Source organism: Desmodus rotundus, chromosome 5, assembly GCF_022682495.2.
Source record: "Desmodus rotundus isolate HL8 chromosome 5, HLdesRot8A.1, whole genome shotgun sequence".
Lineage (NCBI taxonomy): Eukaryota > Metazoa > Chordata > Mammalia > Chiroptera > Phyllostomidae > Desmodus > Desmodus rotundus.
In genome coordinates, this window is record NC_071391.1 from 60,014,034 (window position 1) to 60,028,908 (window position 14,875).

Sequence of the window (14,875 nt, forward strand, 5' to 3'; positions counted from 1 at the left end):
AGACTTGGGAGGGTAGACACAGAGGCCCGGTGGCGTGACGGAAGCTTTCTAAGTTATTCACTGAGACAGAGGGGCAAGTGGAAAACAAAATTCTTAATTAAATTGAACATGAGAAGTTAGATTCTGTCTGCAAGTAGATGGAACAGAATTACAAAAGGTCCCATGCGGTTAAAAGTAATACAGAATCAAGACTCCCCAGGGACTAGAAGCCCTGTTTTAATCTCTTTGTGGCTCAGAAAGGAGGAAGAAAAAAGATTAAGCCTCCTTGTGGAGATCATGTGATGATTTCCTGATCCCAGCCAGAGGCAGCATTTCCATGGAAACTTCTCTTCTCTTCCTCTTCACCCACACATGGCTCTTTCCACCTAGAAAGCTTGCTTTGAGACTCCAGAGAGTAGTAAGAAGGAGCCCAGCCGTTTTTTCATGAGATAAACTTCAGCAGAAAGGGAAGAAGGCAGACAGGCTGACATTCCAGGGCCACGAGGATAGTGACAACCTTCCCTAGAATCCTGCAGCCAAGAGCCCAGACACTGTGGCTTTCCTCAGAGCTTTTCACCTTTCGCATTTGCTCTTTGCATTCCCGGGACCACCCAGGTGTGCCTATGGAGCAGGATGAGGAAGAAGTCCAAGAGAGGCAACTTTGATTTGACTACTCTCATCCTCTAATTCTTCAACTCACCTTAGTTCAAACTATTTCATTTTAAGCCCCTCCAAAGATTGGTCCCAGGTTTAATTTCCTATCATGTGGGGAGCCTATCTGAATCCAATGCTCTGCCAGTGAAATGCAGCTCCCTCCCCTATAGTTCTCCTGCCTGAAGTAGTCACTTCTTTCTCATTTGTCTCTCTAACTTATCCCCACCATGTAAGGTTTCATTCAAGGTACTCCCTAAGTAAGCATTGAATACTATTATAAAAATCTGGGCAATTCTTTCAAGGATCCTCAGTTCACAAGATGTCCCTCCGTTAAAAGTCTCATGTATTTATTATTTGTACTACTCACTGAAAATTAGTGTAAGTGGTAAAATTATGTTTTTATTCACACATTTTAATTTATGCAGGTCACTATATACACAGGGAAAGAATTCCTGGAAGAATTTATATGATCAATAAATATTTGTTGAATAAATACAAAAATCCTGAGTCAGTCACTCACTGAATTGAAAACTTGGCAATGGCTACAGCATTAAAAAGAAGAAGAGTTTCCTTTGGGATATTAACTAGTAAATGTCCCCTAAATAAGGCAGATCACCCACCTAGCAAAGTGACCTATCCTTAGGAATAGTCAGAAAATGAGGGCTTAGAGAGCTGGCAAGCAGCCAAATGCATCAGGATAATCAGGGAAGAGTAGCAGGATGATTTTTTTCTTCTGATACTTTAAACAAAATAAATAAGCTGTGATATATTCAGATATAAGAAATAATCTTTGGGCTCTGAAGGGTCCTTTTTTTTGCAAAACTTACCTCTGAAATGCTGTGGCCTATTTATGGTCACTGAGACACATCTACCTTACACCACAATGTCTAAACTTCCAGAGCTTTCTTAGCAGGAGAGCCTCTATTACTAACACTACTTCTTGTTTTCAAATTCAAATCATCATTGATTTCATAGTCAATTAACTGGGTTTTACATAGATCAGGCATTATTATTAATAATATTATTTATTATTATTCTAACCATAAGAAACTATTAATGGTGAGTAGTGTTTCTCAGGCCTATCTCACTTGCGGGGTACATGCCAACTCCAACAAAATCAGTCATGTGGTTTTCAGAAGATGAAAGCTTAAGAGAAAGACGGAGAGTGTTTGATGCTGGAGGTGGGAGTGGTGTTATATAGGACTTAGCCAAAACATGTGACAGTCAACTGCAGGGGGAGTTGGAAGAGAAGTGTGTGGCTCGATTGCCCAGCTCAAACAGACCTCGTGAGAACTAGAGGAAGAATGCTCCTGGCTGTGTTGTACTGCCTGCTGTGGAGTTTCCAGACCTCCAATGGCCATTTCCCTCGAGCCTGTGTGTCCTCCAAGGACCTGATGGGGAAGGAATGCTGCCCACCATGGAGGGGTGACGGGAGTCCCTGTGGCCAGCTTTCAGGCAGGGGTTCCTGTCAGGACATTGTTCTGTCCAATGCACCCCTTGGGCCTCAATTCCCCTTCACAGGGGTGGATGACCGGGAGTCCTGGCCCTCTGTCTTTTATAACAGGACCTGCCAGTGCTCTAGCAACTTCATGGGATTCAACTGTGGAAATTGCAAGTTTGGCTTTGGGGGACCAAACTGCACAGAAAGACGACTTTTGGTGAGAAGAAACATCTTTGATTTGAGTGTTGCAGAGAAGAACAAATTTCTTGCTTACCTCACTTTAGCAAAGCGTACTACTAGCCCAGACTACGTCATCCCCACAGGCACCTATGGCCAAATGAATAATGGGTCAATACCCATGTTTAGTGACATCAACATTTATGACCTCTTTGTCTGGATGCACTATTATGTGTCAAGGGACACACTGCTTGGGGGGTCTGAAATCTGGAGAGACATTGATTTTGCTCATGAAGCACCAGGTTTCCTGCCTTGGCACAGACTCTTCTTGTTGCTGTGGGAACGAGAAATCCAGGAGCTTACAGGGGATGAGAACTTCACCATTCCTTACTGGGATTGGAGAGATGCTGAAAACTGTGACATTTGCACGGATGAATATATGGGAGGGCGCAACCCAACAGACCCCAACCTACTCAGCCCAGCATCCTTCTTCTCCTCTTGGCAGGTAAGGTGTGCTGAACACACAATATCAGGGCTTAAAGGAAATTTAGTAATCCCTTCTGCAGGTAGGTCTGAGTAAACCTCCCTCCTAATCTCTTCTGCCAGGAGTAGAAAAGGACCCCTATTCAAAACTCTCAACATACCTTGTATTTTTCCTTTAATAGAGCACACTTCACAATTGTAGTTACATAGATATTTCTGTGCTTATTTGTCTGATATCTTCCACTAAATTCCCAAATTCTAATAAAGAGAATATTTGGTTCATCACTGTATCCTCCAGCACTTAGGATGGTGACCTGCAAATGGTAAGGGCTTAATATTTATTAAAAGAATGGATGAATAAATATTTAGATGATTAAATAAATAAATGACCTATGCCAGTGTTTCTGAAATTTGCATCACAATGAAATTCATACAGAGCACATATTGAAAGTACAAATCCCTGGCCTAATCCCAGACCCATTGATCAGAATCTTTAGTGGAGGGTCCTGGGGAAACATTATGTACTAAATGTCTCTGGTGCTTATTACCATCAGGATAATTTAGGGAATAGTCTTTAGGTTAAATCTTTTTTTTTTTTTTTTTAATGCATGAGAACCTTGAGGCCCAAATAGGTAAATAATGAAAATAGCTAACATTGACTGAGCATTTAGCATGTGTGAAACCCTGTTGCAACTGTTTTTGTGCATTAACTAATTTAATAGTTTTATTAACTATTCCCATTTTAAAGATTAAATAACTGAGGTATAAAGATAGTAGGTAACTTGTACAAGATCACTGAGCTAGTTAGCAGCAGAGACAAGACTTGTTACCTGAAAGACTGGCTTCATCATCACCCAACACTATTATTGCCAAGGCCGTGACTGCTGGATGTCTTTAGCCAAAAGATATGGCCATTCTGTCTCTTTTTTTCCTTAAGCTGCATAAGAAATTAACTCTTTCCCCCCTAAAACATGCATACTTTAGAGGTACAAGATAAAGAATTGCTATTCTAAAATTTAATTTATATTTCTCTTATTCTAAATTTTCATTCTGGATTAGGGGCAAAAGGTAACCAAAGAAATATATCTTTAATTATTTATCATTTTAAACCATTAGATAGAAGGAATGTTTTTCTGTTTGTATTCCAAACATTTGTATTATAACAGTGCTTTATGGAACTAGGCCTACTATTTAAATAAGATGGGAAGGATCTTATATTTGCACTTCACATTCTGAAGTTTTGAAATGTGTACGGCTTCCCATCTGTCCCTTTGCCTCTCCCTCCCCCCACTAAGTTCTCACACCTTCCAAATGGAGCCTATTTGAGCTCATTGAAAAATGGTTGCTGTATAATGCCTGGTGTCACTAATGTCAGCTATTTACCAAGATTAATTAATGTATTTGTGCAGGAAAGGCTATTAAAAAGGTGCTTGGGAAAAAATCTATTTCAATAAGACTTCAGACCCTCCTGCCTAAATCTATAAGTGCACAACTCTTATCTAACCCTCACAACCTCTGTTACTGCTTAAAATACTGCTAAGCTTGGATGTGGGATTTTCAGTCATTTCACTCAAGGAAATTATAATGCTTTCCTTAACTGTACAGCTTCACTTGACCCAGGATTATCTAAATTACCAAAAATATTGTAATATCCACACTGAAGCTTAATAGATAGATACCAACTGATATTTAATTACATGAGATGTATGCTACTTGGTGACACGTGAATTATATTTATAATTATTTTTGAATCATTTATTAACTATTTAGAGAAAAATTGTCCTTTTGTTCCTTTATGATTGTGGCGAATTTCATTTCTATATAAAACTTATTGAATCTAATAGTTAAATACTAGACTAAATTGTTATAACATTAGTTTCAATGTAGTTCTATATTTTAACTGCTGTGTAGTAACTGGTGTTAAAAAGGAAATTAGGAAGTAGAGTGGACAAAGGCCATTGACAAAAACCAAGTACACAATAGTTTAAATAAGGAAGGTGAGATGAATGAACATTCATATTCACCTATTGTATGTGGTGTTACTGCATGAAGGGACAGTGAAAACCAACTTTTAGCTGACTGTTTCCATTCCTTCATACAATCTCTCATTACAGTCTTTTAAAATTAAGATAAATTGTTTACATTGACTTAACTTGGTAGTTCTCAGCATCTAAATTATTTAGGGAACTTTAAAAAACAAAACAAAACCCCCCAAACAATCACATGGGCTCCCATCTAAATTCTACCAGAAAATCATATTCAGTTGGTCCACTGTGAAGTCTAGGCATTTGCATTTCAAAACCTTCTCATGCGATTCTAATGAGCAGACAGCACTGAGAATCACTGGTTTAATGAATATTAGATTGTTTTGGTACCTCTTCCACTTTATAAACTCAAGTTCTATAATAAACACACCACTTGGTTAAACATTTTTGCTGCACTGAACACTCAAATCAAGAACTAGACTATTTTGTGTGAGGTGAAATCACAAAGCTTCCATACTCATTAATACCTTCTAAATCAGCTAGACTGACAGCCGCTTTGACGCAAAGCCTATATATTCCCCTTGATTTTAGTTATTTTTTACTTGACACAAAATAGAATTTTAGAGATTCATAGCATTTGTGACCTCTGAGACTGTGAGACCCTTCAATAGTATCTAGTATTGTGTCCACATTTTTATAAAGGAAGATAGAGAGGCCCCAGAAGTTAGGATGATTTGTCCAGGGTCACACAGTTGAAGACTAAACCCAGTACCTCTGACTCCTATACTGTTTCAAGCCAACCGTGTTGCTCCCTATTTACAAAGAGCCAGTTAGACTTAGAAGGAATTAAATACACCACTAATTTATAGGTATAAAATTTTAGTTGTAGTCACTTTGACTCCCTTAAATTCGATTGCACAGACAACTGGGGCAAATATACTGATGTAGTCCTTTTCATTCATATTATAATAAAAATCTTCCACATCCACTGCTCAAGTAGAATTAACCCTGACCTCTTTGTTATCATTATTACCCTTTGTACAGATCTGTATCATAACACCTACAACTCTTCAGTGCATGTCATTGTTTTTAAACCTGTTTTTCTACCAGGTTGACAGCTGCTCCAAGGTAGAAACCATTTCATATTTGTTCTTATATCCACAGATGCATGATATATACATGGAATGGGCTTTACGAATGTATGTTGAAAGAAACAAAATTAAAACTCATAGAAATATTAACTCCAATGCTAACAAACATTAAAAGTGAAATTCTGCATGGCTGGATTTCTGGAATTTTACACGGTACTTCTTTAAAACATGAGTTCCCTAAGGCTAAGGATACAACAATGCCATTATAAGCAGTAAACTTACAGTCTGGAAGAAGACATTTGGTATGGTTCTGTCTGGGCATGTGTGTGTGTGTGTGTGCCTGAAAAGAAGGGACCACATAACAAAAAAGATCAAGCATATCTGAGTGTCATTTAAAGTGATTAATAATATTGAATGATAAGGTTTTCTATTAAGTAAAATAATACATTAAAAATCAGGTACTTAATATTAGTTTATTAGAAAGCTTGTATTCAGAATTCACATCTTTTTTGTATGTTTATATTCATTTATTTTTTGTTTAGTGTCAAAAACTTTTCAAGGAAAAGCATGATTGTCATCAATTAAAACAGTTCATTATTTTTGGAGATGGGGAGGTTATTAATAATATTAAAGGACAAATACCTATGCTCAACACAATTAAATTCAATGTTATGCAGGCAGCAGAAAAGCTAGCCAATAAAACAAAAGGTAGAATGGGGGGAACAGCTGTCATGATGGATCAAAACGAAGAGAAAAAACAATTTCCTAGATGATAGACATGAGGGAAATGTTGCCAGGGAATTCACTCATCAGGTGAAAAGCACATCACATGGAAGCAAACAGTGGGAAGAAAAAAAGTCACATTTTAGCAGAAAGTCATGGGTTTTAGGTAACCATGGCAACAGCTCAATGAAATAACAGCTTCTCTCTCTTTTTTTTCATGAAAAAATTTCTGTGGAATGTCATATGTTCTACATTTTTTTTCAGACAAAACCTCTAGTGCCATAATAAGAATCTTGGCTCCTGAAAGCTTTTAATAACTGGTAGTTTATTGCTATTTCTTTAAATGTAAGAGAGCACTGTCTAGGTTCACCTTCTCCATTAATACATCTGTATCTTCTATCTCCTTTTTGCATTTGACTTGGTACACTTTAATTTTCCCCATTATTATTATATATCATAGGTGTTGAAATAGAAAAAGAACAAATTCTTGTTTAAAGACCCTTGCCATTTACCAGATGATACTGGATAAGTTATTTAGACGCTCTGACCTTTGGTTTTTCTCAGCAACAAAAAGACTGGGGAGCAATTATCATATATGCTTGTTTTCTGTGTTAATGGAAATACTGAATGGAATAGGAAACTGAACAGTATCATGGAAAGGGTATGTAATCTTTTGGGTCATATAAACATGAGTTTCAGTAGACTATTGTAAACTTAGCTACAAGATTCTGGGCAAATCTACTCTGATATCTTTTTTTTCTAAAGTTAAAATAATAATGAAGGAAATCTGGGAAGGACCGTGGGCAGTCCAAAGTGCCTGACTTCAAGAGCAAGTCTGGAGACTTCTGGTCAAGATGGCAGCATACACAGACATGGCTCACCTCCTTGCACAACCACAACAAAATTACAACTAAAATATAGAAAAACTATCACTCGGAACTGACATATTGAGTTGAATGGAAGCCTGACAACTACGGAATTAAAGAGACCACATCCATCCAGACTGGCAGGAGGGGTGCAGATGTGGAACAGGCAGGTCCTACATAAATGTGTGATGGATAAAAATTTGGGAGGGATATCTTGGGAGCAAGGAGTCCCAGCCCTACACCAGGGCCCCAGCTCAGAGTTCCAGTGCCAGGAAGATAAGTCCCCACAACTTCTGGCTACAAAAGTTGAGTCAGTGGAAGAAACTTCTGGAGCCCCAAGCAGTTTCTCTTAAAGAATCCACACATGGACTCACCTACTCAGACTCACTCCCTCTGAGCTCTGGCACCAGGGTGGAGATTGAGGGGCATGAGTGGCATGCAGGGGGAGACTGAGGTGTCTGGCATCAAGGTGAGCAGAGGCCATTGTCCCTTTTCTGGTCCTTACCCCTACAGAGTCAGCAGACTGGTGCCATATCTAAGATTCTATCAACATGGCTAACACTGTTTGACCTGCCTTGGAGATCCCCAGAGACTCTGCCCTACCCACTTTAAGGCCCACCCAAGCTGCATTTTCATATGAATGGCTGGTCTTGGCCCATGCTTGAAACTTCCTAAATCCTCTCAAATAAGCATCAGCTGGCCTCAGTGAGCCCCAGGCCTGGAACTAGCAGCCTAGACTCACAGCTTGGCTTTGCTTGGAAATCTCTAAGCCCAGCACAAGTAGCAGCCATCTCAGACTGCTTTACAACTCAGACAGGGTGGCCTCAAGCAAAACACAGATAGGGGTTGATCTTGGCCTGCACCACCTGGGAAACACTAGTGCCAGTGCTCCCAGTGAACAGCTACAGACCACGCTGGAGCACCACCATTTTTCCCCTGCACAGCTGACCCTCCACAGAGGGTGGAGGTTCAGGGTAAGTGGTCACAGCCAATCCTTGAAGCTGACTGGCCTGGTTAAATCTCTTCCATTGATCTGCCATCAGAACCAAGGCTCTATAAGAGGAGGGTGTACATCAGCAACTATAAGAGGAGGATGTACTCAGCCCACACAAAGGGTGCACCTTGAGTACTTAGCTTGGGTGATAGGGAGGCTGTGCCACTGGACCCTATAGGACACCTACGACATTAGGCCATACTACCAAGACACAGAGTCAAAGCAGCTTCACCTAATACATAGAAACAAACACAGGGAGGCTGCCAAAATGAGGAGACAGAGAAACATGGCCAAAAGGAAAGAACAGATTAAAACCCCAGAAAAAGAGCTAAATGAAATGGAGATAAGCAATCTATCAGATGCAGAGTTGAAAATATTTATTATAAGGATGCTCAAGGAAGTTAATGAGGACTTTAACAGCATAAAAAAGATCCAGTCAGAAGTGAAGGCTACACTAATTGAAATAAAGAACAACTTACAGGGAAACAACAGTAGAGTGAGTGAAGCTGAGTATCAAATCAATATTTTGGAACATAAGGAAGCAAAAACACAACCAATCAGAGCAGAGAATCCAAAAAAAAAAAAATGAGGATAGTGTAATCGGCCTGTGGGATAGCTCTAAGCAGTTCAATGTTCACTTCATAGGGGTGTCAGAAAGAGAAGAGATAGAGCAAGAAATTGGAAATTTATTTGAAAAAGTAATTTTAAAAAACCTCCCTAATCTGGTGAAGGAAATAGACATGCCAGTTGATGAAGCACAGAGAGTCCCAAACAAGATGGATTCAAAGAGGCCCACTCCAAGACATATCATAATTAAAATGGCAAAAGTTAAAGATAAGGAGATGGGAGGGGGATGGAGGAGAGTGGGTGAGAGGTGAAGGGATTCAGAAGTAAAAATAGGTAGTTACAGAATAGCCATGAGGATGTAAAGTACAGTAGCCAAAGAACTTAGACACATGACTCATGGACATGAACAAGGGTTGGGGTGTTGGGAATTGCCCTGCCTGGTTTCAGAGGCTATAAACCCCCCATGGCTAAGGCTGAGTCAGAGACCTTGGGACCATAATCCATTAAGGAGACAAAGCTTATCTCCCTGGCAGGGGTGCCGCCTCTGCCTGCTTTATTTTACCCTGCTTGGCCCTGAGCCTGACCAGTTAGCCAATGATGGGTAAGATTCCTCAAGGGAGGGATGACCTAAGACAGGCATGGCCATGAAGAGGCCCACAGGGAAGGACTTGGGGGGCTATAGAAAAAGGAGTGATGGACTCTCGCCCCTTGGCTTTGACATAGCCTGAGTCCTCATTCTGTCTGCTAGAAGTCTCCTAATCTCTTGGCTGCCTTACTTTCCCTGCCGATTTAGGCCTGAAACAATGCCAGAGGTGGGTGCAGCCCTGTGCTGGAAAGGGCAGATTCCCTGGGGAAATCAGGCCTAAGAAAGAATACATAAAATCCTGTGGAACCTGCTTTGCTAATATCCTCAATTTAAATGATAAGGGTCCAAGTCTGAAATGATTTTGCTTCCCAAAGTCTTATAGCCCTTTGGCTAACTGGCCCTGACTCAGAATAAGCCCTCAGAGTTCTTTGTTTGTTATCTATTATTTGATCCTTACTGCCCGACAATGATTGATGAGCTTTACCTGTATTACTGTGCAAATTGAACCCAATAAAAGCCCATTGAGGAAAAGGCTCTTGGCCCTTCTCCTTTGAGAGATCGGCCACCTTTCCTCCCCAAGCAGATCATGTCTTGGTAGACTTATTCTCATCCGTGGTGGCCTGGTTGGGGGGGGGTGCCCTGCAGGCGGGGCCCCCCCCACATTGGGGTATTGTCTAAGGGAGTGAGGAGTGTGGGGTGGAGGGGGACAAAGGAGAAAAACCAGGACAACTGTAATAGCATAATCAATAAAATATTAAAATAATATTAAAATAATATTGTAAAGCAGCATTGTGAAGAGATTTGATGAAATATGTTAATGGAAAATAATTAATTTAGTACCTAACATATTCTTTGAGTTACATGTGTAGAAATTATTATTATAATATGTCCTTATATTATATTCCAATGTTAGTTACTATAATAATGAATATTCAACAGGTATTATATAATCAGAGTTAAAAAAATTTGGTGGCCTGCCCAATGGTCTTGTATTCAATAAATTTTAAGAGCTGCTATTATTAAACACTCTATACCTGGCACTATGTACTAAGGGCTTTACATGTGTTAGATGATTTTATCTTTCATAGAAAGTTGTTATAATCCCCATTTACAAATGAAAAACCTTGATACTCAGAGAGCTTACGTATTTTGTCCAAGGTCATGTAGCTAATAAAGAGTCAATATTGGGAACCATGTCTTTCTGATTGTGATCTACATGATTGGCCACGACATTAGTGCTAACAATTTCTCCTACCCTGCCTCCCCTCTGTATCAAATAGAAAGACAATGATTTGAGGTTAAGTTTTTCAAATTATTTCTGGAACCAAGGTAGATTTCCTCCTTGTTACTAATACATCCAGTCATCTGAACACTTAGTCACTTGGCAGGTGGCATTTCAGCAAAAATAGTTCCATTCAAACCTCTCTAATTTAACCAAGAATATCATGAGATGTTCTATTATTCAAACAGAAATGAAAGTGATCTCCTCTATGTTCCTGCCATAATGTCTACTTAATTGACACTATAAATGAATCCAACACATTACATCTAAAACAAAAGTTACATTGGCTTTATTGAGACATTCCTAAGTCACTTACAGGCACTAATAAATGTAGTTGATATAGCTTTGGAATAAGAGGAATGCATATTAATTTTATAGCTCTAACCCTAAACATCCTATGACCTTAGAAAAGCTACCTAACTCTTCTAGTTCTCAATTATGCATAAAAAAAGGATTGTGGAGTGTGTTGAAGTACAAAGAAAACTAGAAGCTGTCATTTGTTGAGTCAGAGTTATGTTATTTAAATTAGTATTTATTATATTATCAATATATTAATCACATATTTATATTATACAGTGTTAGATGGATTTATTATTTCATATTATAGTTGAGAAAATTGAGACTTAACAAATCTAAATATCATGCTCATTGATACACTGCTAGTAAGTAGTTGAACCGGAATTGAATCCCATATTCACCTCAATTTTAGAGACTGATTCTTTTCAACTCATAAATATTATTTTACTGACCAAAAATTAGAAGCTTCCCTAAGTGTTTCTTATTTAACACAGCAACAGCCATTCCCGGGGCACAGGGCTTATTCAGTTGATGGTGATTTAATTTGCTTTGACAGTCCTATAGATTGCAAATGCACGGGAGCAGGAGACTGATAGGGTTGTCTTGATTATTTTCAACTGTGGTACAAACAGCTGACCAAGAATTCTTTTCACTTGCAAAATATTATTCTTGTGCCTTACCTGTTGTCTGTAAAATTGTTAACCATAACAGAGGGCTCTAGATATTGTAGCCCTTTGTATTCTTCCACAGTAAGACTTAGTTTTCTCATCATTGAAATAAAGATAAGATCATATAAACCAACAAGGTGAGAAGTTTTTAAAATGTGCATAGTGATGTTTTTGTCATGGTCTGGGACACAGTAGGGCCCTGATATATATTTACTAAAAGTGATATATTTCTGTAAATATCTTGTAGTGCAGAAGTTGTTAACAATAAAAGAATAAGGAAAAAAGTGTGTTCAACACATATTTGTAGTTGAAGATACATTGGTTTATCCTGTGATCTGTTTATTCCCTCATCAAATATTCATTGAGCCTCTATCCTAGATTCTGAGAATCAACAATAATAATCATTTAAGAAGAAAGTTATCCTTGTGGAGATTACAATTTTTAAGGGAAGTATACAGAATTTTTTATCATGGGAGACTAAAGTGAAGAACATTTAAGTTGGACAAAGAAGAATATTATCTAGTGACTGGGCAGACGTCTCCTGTGGAAGAATGTGCCCATCATGAACAGTCAGTGACGGCAGGGCAGGTTCTCCTGCACTGATGTTTCGGTTTAGGGTTGACATCTTGCTACCTAGTTACTTGCTTTCATTGAATCTAAGGCATCGATGATTTTAAAATGAAGAATTAATTTATATACCACTAAAATATTAATCTGTCAATTAAATTATAATGTGATATTATTAACCCCTTAGAATTTTTATTTTATATTTATTGAAAGAGCTACTTTTGTCTTATTTGGTCAAATATTTTTATCATAGTCCACTGTTCCACATACATATAAAGAAAACTATAAACAGAATATTTCAGTGAAGGATGCCTATAACTTCATATTTAGAGTCAAATCTTTTTGAATTACTTTTTTAAGTCAGAATCTACAGTGTTGTTTTTCAAAATATTGCCTTGACTTTGAAGACTGGGTAGAATGTCAGGTGCACGGCAAGGAATGGGTGTTCTTATGGGAGGACAAAAGGCATGGGACGAAGGGGCCCCTGCAATGCCCAGAAGAGAGGGGCCCACCAGAATTGAACAGCAGGGTCACAGAGTTTCCAGCAAATGGAGAGCGGCTGTCAGATTCAAGGTATTCTCTGGAGGCAGAATTGACAATATTGGTTGATGGTTTCAATGCGAAAGACAAAAGAGAATAAAATACAAACAGTAAATACCAGTTTCTGGCTTAAACGTGATAATTCATGGGCTTCTGGCTTGAATTGCAGAATGGTTGGTGAGCTAGAAAATGTAGAGAGAATAACAGATTTGGGGGTTTTAAGGTTACATTCGCGATGCATGTGAGATAACATTGAAAAATGGAGTCGGAGATGAACATACAGATTTAAGAGTTCAGAGGACTTATTTTGAACTGGAGATAGGAATTGGGGAGTTCTGATCATATAATTCAGCCATGGAATTGGTCATCCAGCCAGAGAAGATACAGAAAGAGATAAAATCAGAGGGGTACAGACCTAAACTCTGGGCCATACCTGGTCTCTTGGGCATCAAACCAGTGAAGCCACACGACAGATAATTAACATGTCTGTCAAGTTAGTTTTCTCCTCAAATAAGTATTTGACAACAATTATATAAAGCCATTGTTATACCCATTTGATAGCTGAGGCTTAGGGAACTTAACACATTTTCTTAAGTGCTAGATTCAAGACTACAATTCTTTTCTAGATTTTAATTTCTGTGGTTTATTCTTCAACCCGCAGAAAGCTGTTTTCTTCAACAATTTCCTTTAAATCGTTAATCTCCTTATGATTAGAGATAAAAATATGGCAACCGGGCATTTCAACCTCCCTACTTTCCCCTTTGACTTTGACTTAGAGGTGGTGACAGCTTTAACATCAAGGTGTTCTGTGCAGATCATCTGTAGCCGATCAGAGGAGTACAACAGCCGCCAGGTACTGTGCGACGGGACTCCAGAGGGACCGTTACTGCGCAACCCTGGAAACCAGGACAAAGCCAGGACCCCGAGGCTCCCCTCCTCAGCCGATGTGGAATTTTGCCTGAGTTTGACCCAGTATGAAACGGGTTCCATGGATAGAACCGCCAATTTCAGCTTTAGAAACACACTGGAAGGTAATACTTCCCTTTTTCACTCATTTAAAATTTATATATTTTTTGAATTTATGTTTACTATCTCTTATCCAACACCGTAAGTGCAGAAGAGTTTGAAAATTCAGAATTTTGAGTAAGGACATGAGTCATGTGTACCTAAGCCAAGCAGAGTCTAGGCAGCGCACCATAATCGAACACGTTAGTAACTGGTTAGCAAAATGTATGGCTGTATCCACTACAGCAGTCAGTAGAGATAACAGGCAGCCTAATGGTAAGTAGAGTCAGATCTTCCCACTAAAAGAGTATTGGTGCCAAACAAAATAATATATTTTCAGAACTTTTTGTAATTATTAATATAGAACTGGCAATCTATTATACTTTCCTAAGCTTTTGTATTTTATCTAGTTTAAAATATTCTGGACTCTAGGTTCTTTGAGGCAAGTCCATGCCTCTAACTATAATAAGGATAAAACCCACATGTGGGGGTTAAGCCCCTGTTCTGTTATCCCTTAAGATTCTTTGCTTCATCAGAGATGCTGTTTCATAGTCTCCTTTAGGTCTTACTTACTTCTCCTGCAAAGCTCTCAATCTTGCATATGTCTTTCCTTCAGCACCTGTTCATTCTCCTCTGCCCAAGGCTGTCCCAGTCATAAAGTCCATCCTCTTCACCTCAATGTGCGTTATGGAAACAAACCTACAAACAACACAAACAAACAAGAACATTAATTCAAGTCACTGGAGGTTTGGATAAACATAGGGTACTGACTTGCAACAAAACAAAAACTCAGAATTTAACACTAGACACTCCACCTCCTAAAACCTCTGGCACCCTACTAGGTAGAAAAACCTTGCTCTCTTTCCTTCTTTATCCTTAACCTTTTGTTTTGTTTTGTTTTCTTGTCCTTGTGATGATTGTGTTATCCTTTAACTTCTGTTGCTCAACTATGTAAAGGAATTTCCCTGAC

The 14,875-nt window shown here is 38.8% G+C and overlaps 1 protein-coding gene across 1 annotated transcript in view; it reads left to right on the forward strand.

The window, feature by feature from the left end:
- Positions 1-1,471: 1,471 nt before the first annotated feature.
- Positions 1,472-14,875, forward strand: part of TYR (tyrosinase) — a 78,614-nt gene continuing 65,210 nt past the window's right edge. Inside the window, exons 1-2 of the mRNA XM_024572712.3 lie at positions 1,472-2,756; positions 13,715-13,931. Of these exons, the coding sequence (XP_024428480.2) occupies positions 1,938-2,756; positions 13,715-13,931 (1,036 nt within the window). The 5' untranslated portion in view covers positions 1,472-1,937. The remainder of the gene's footprint in view (positions 2,757-13,714; positions 13,932-14,875) is intronic.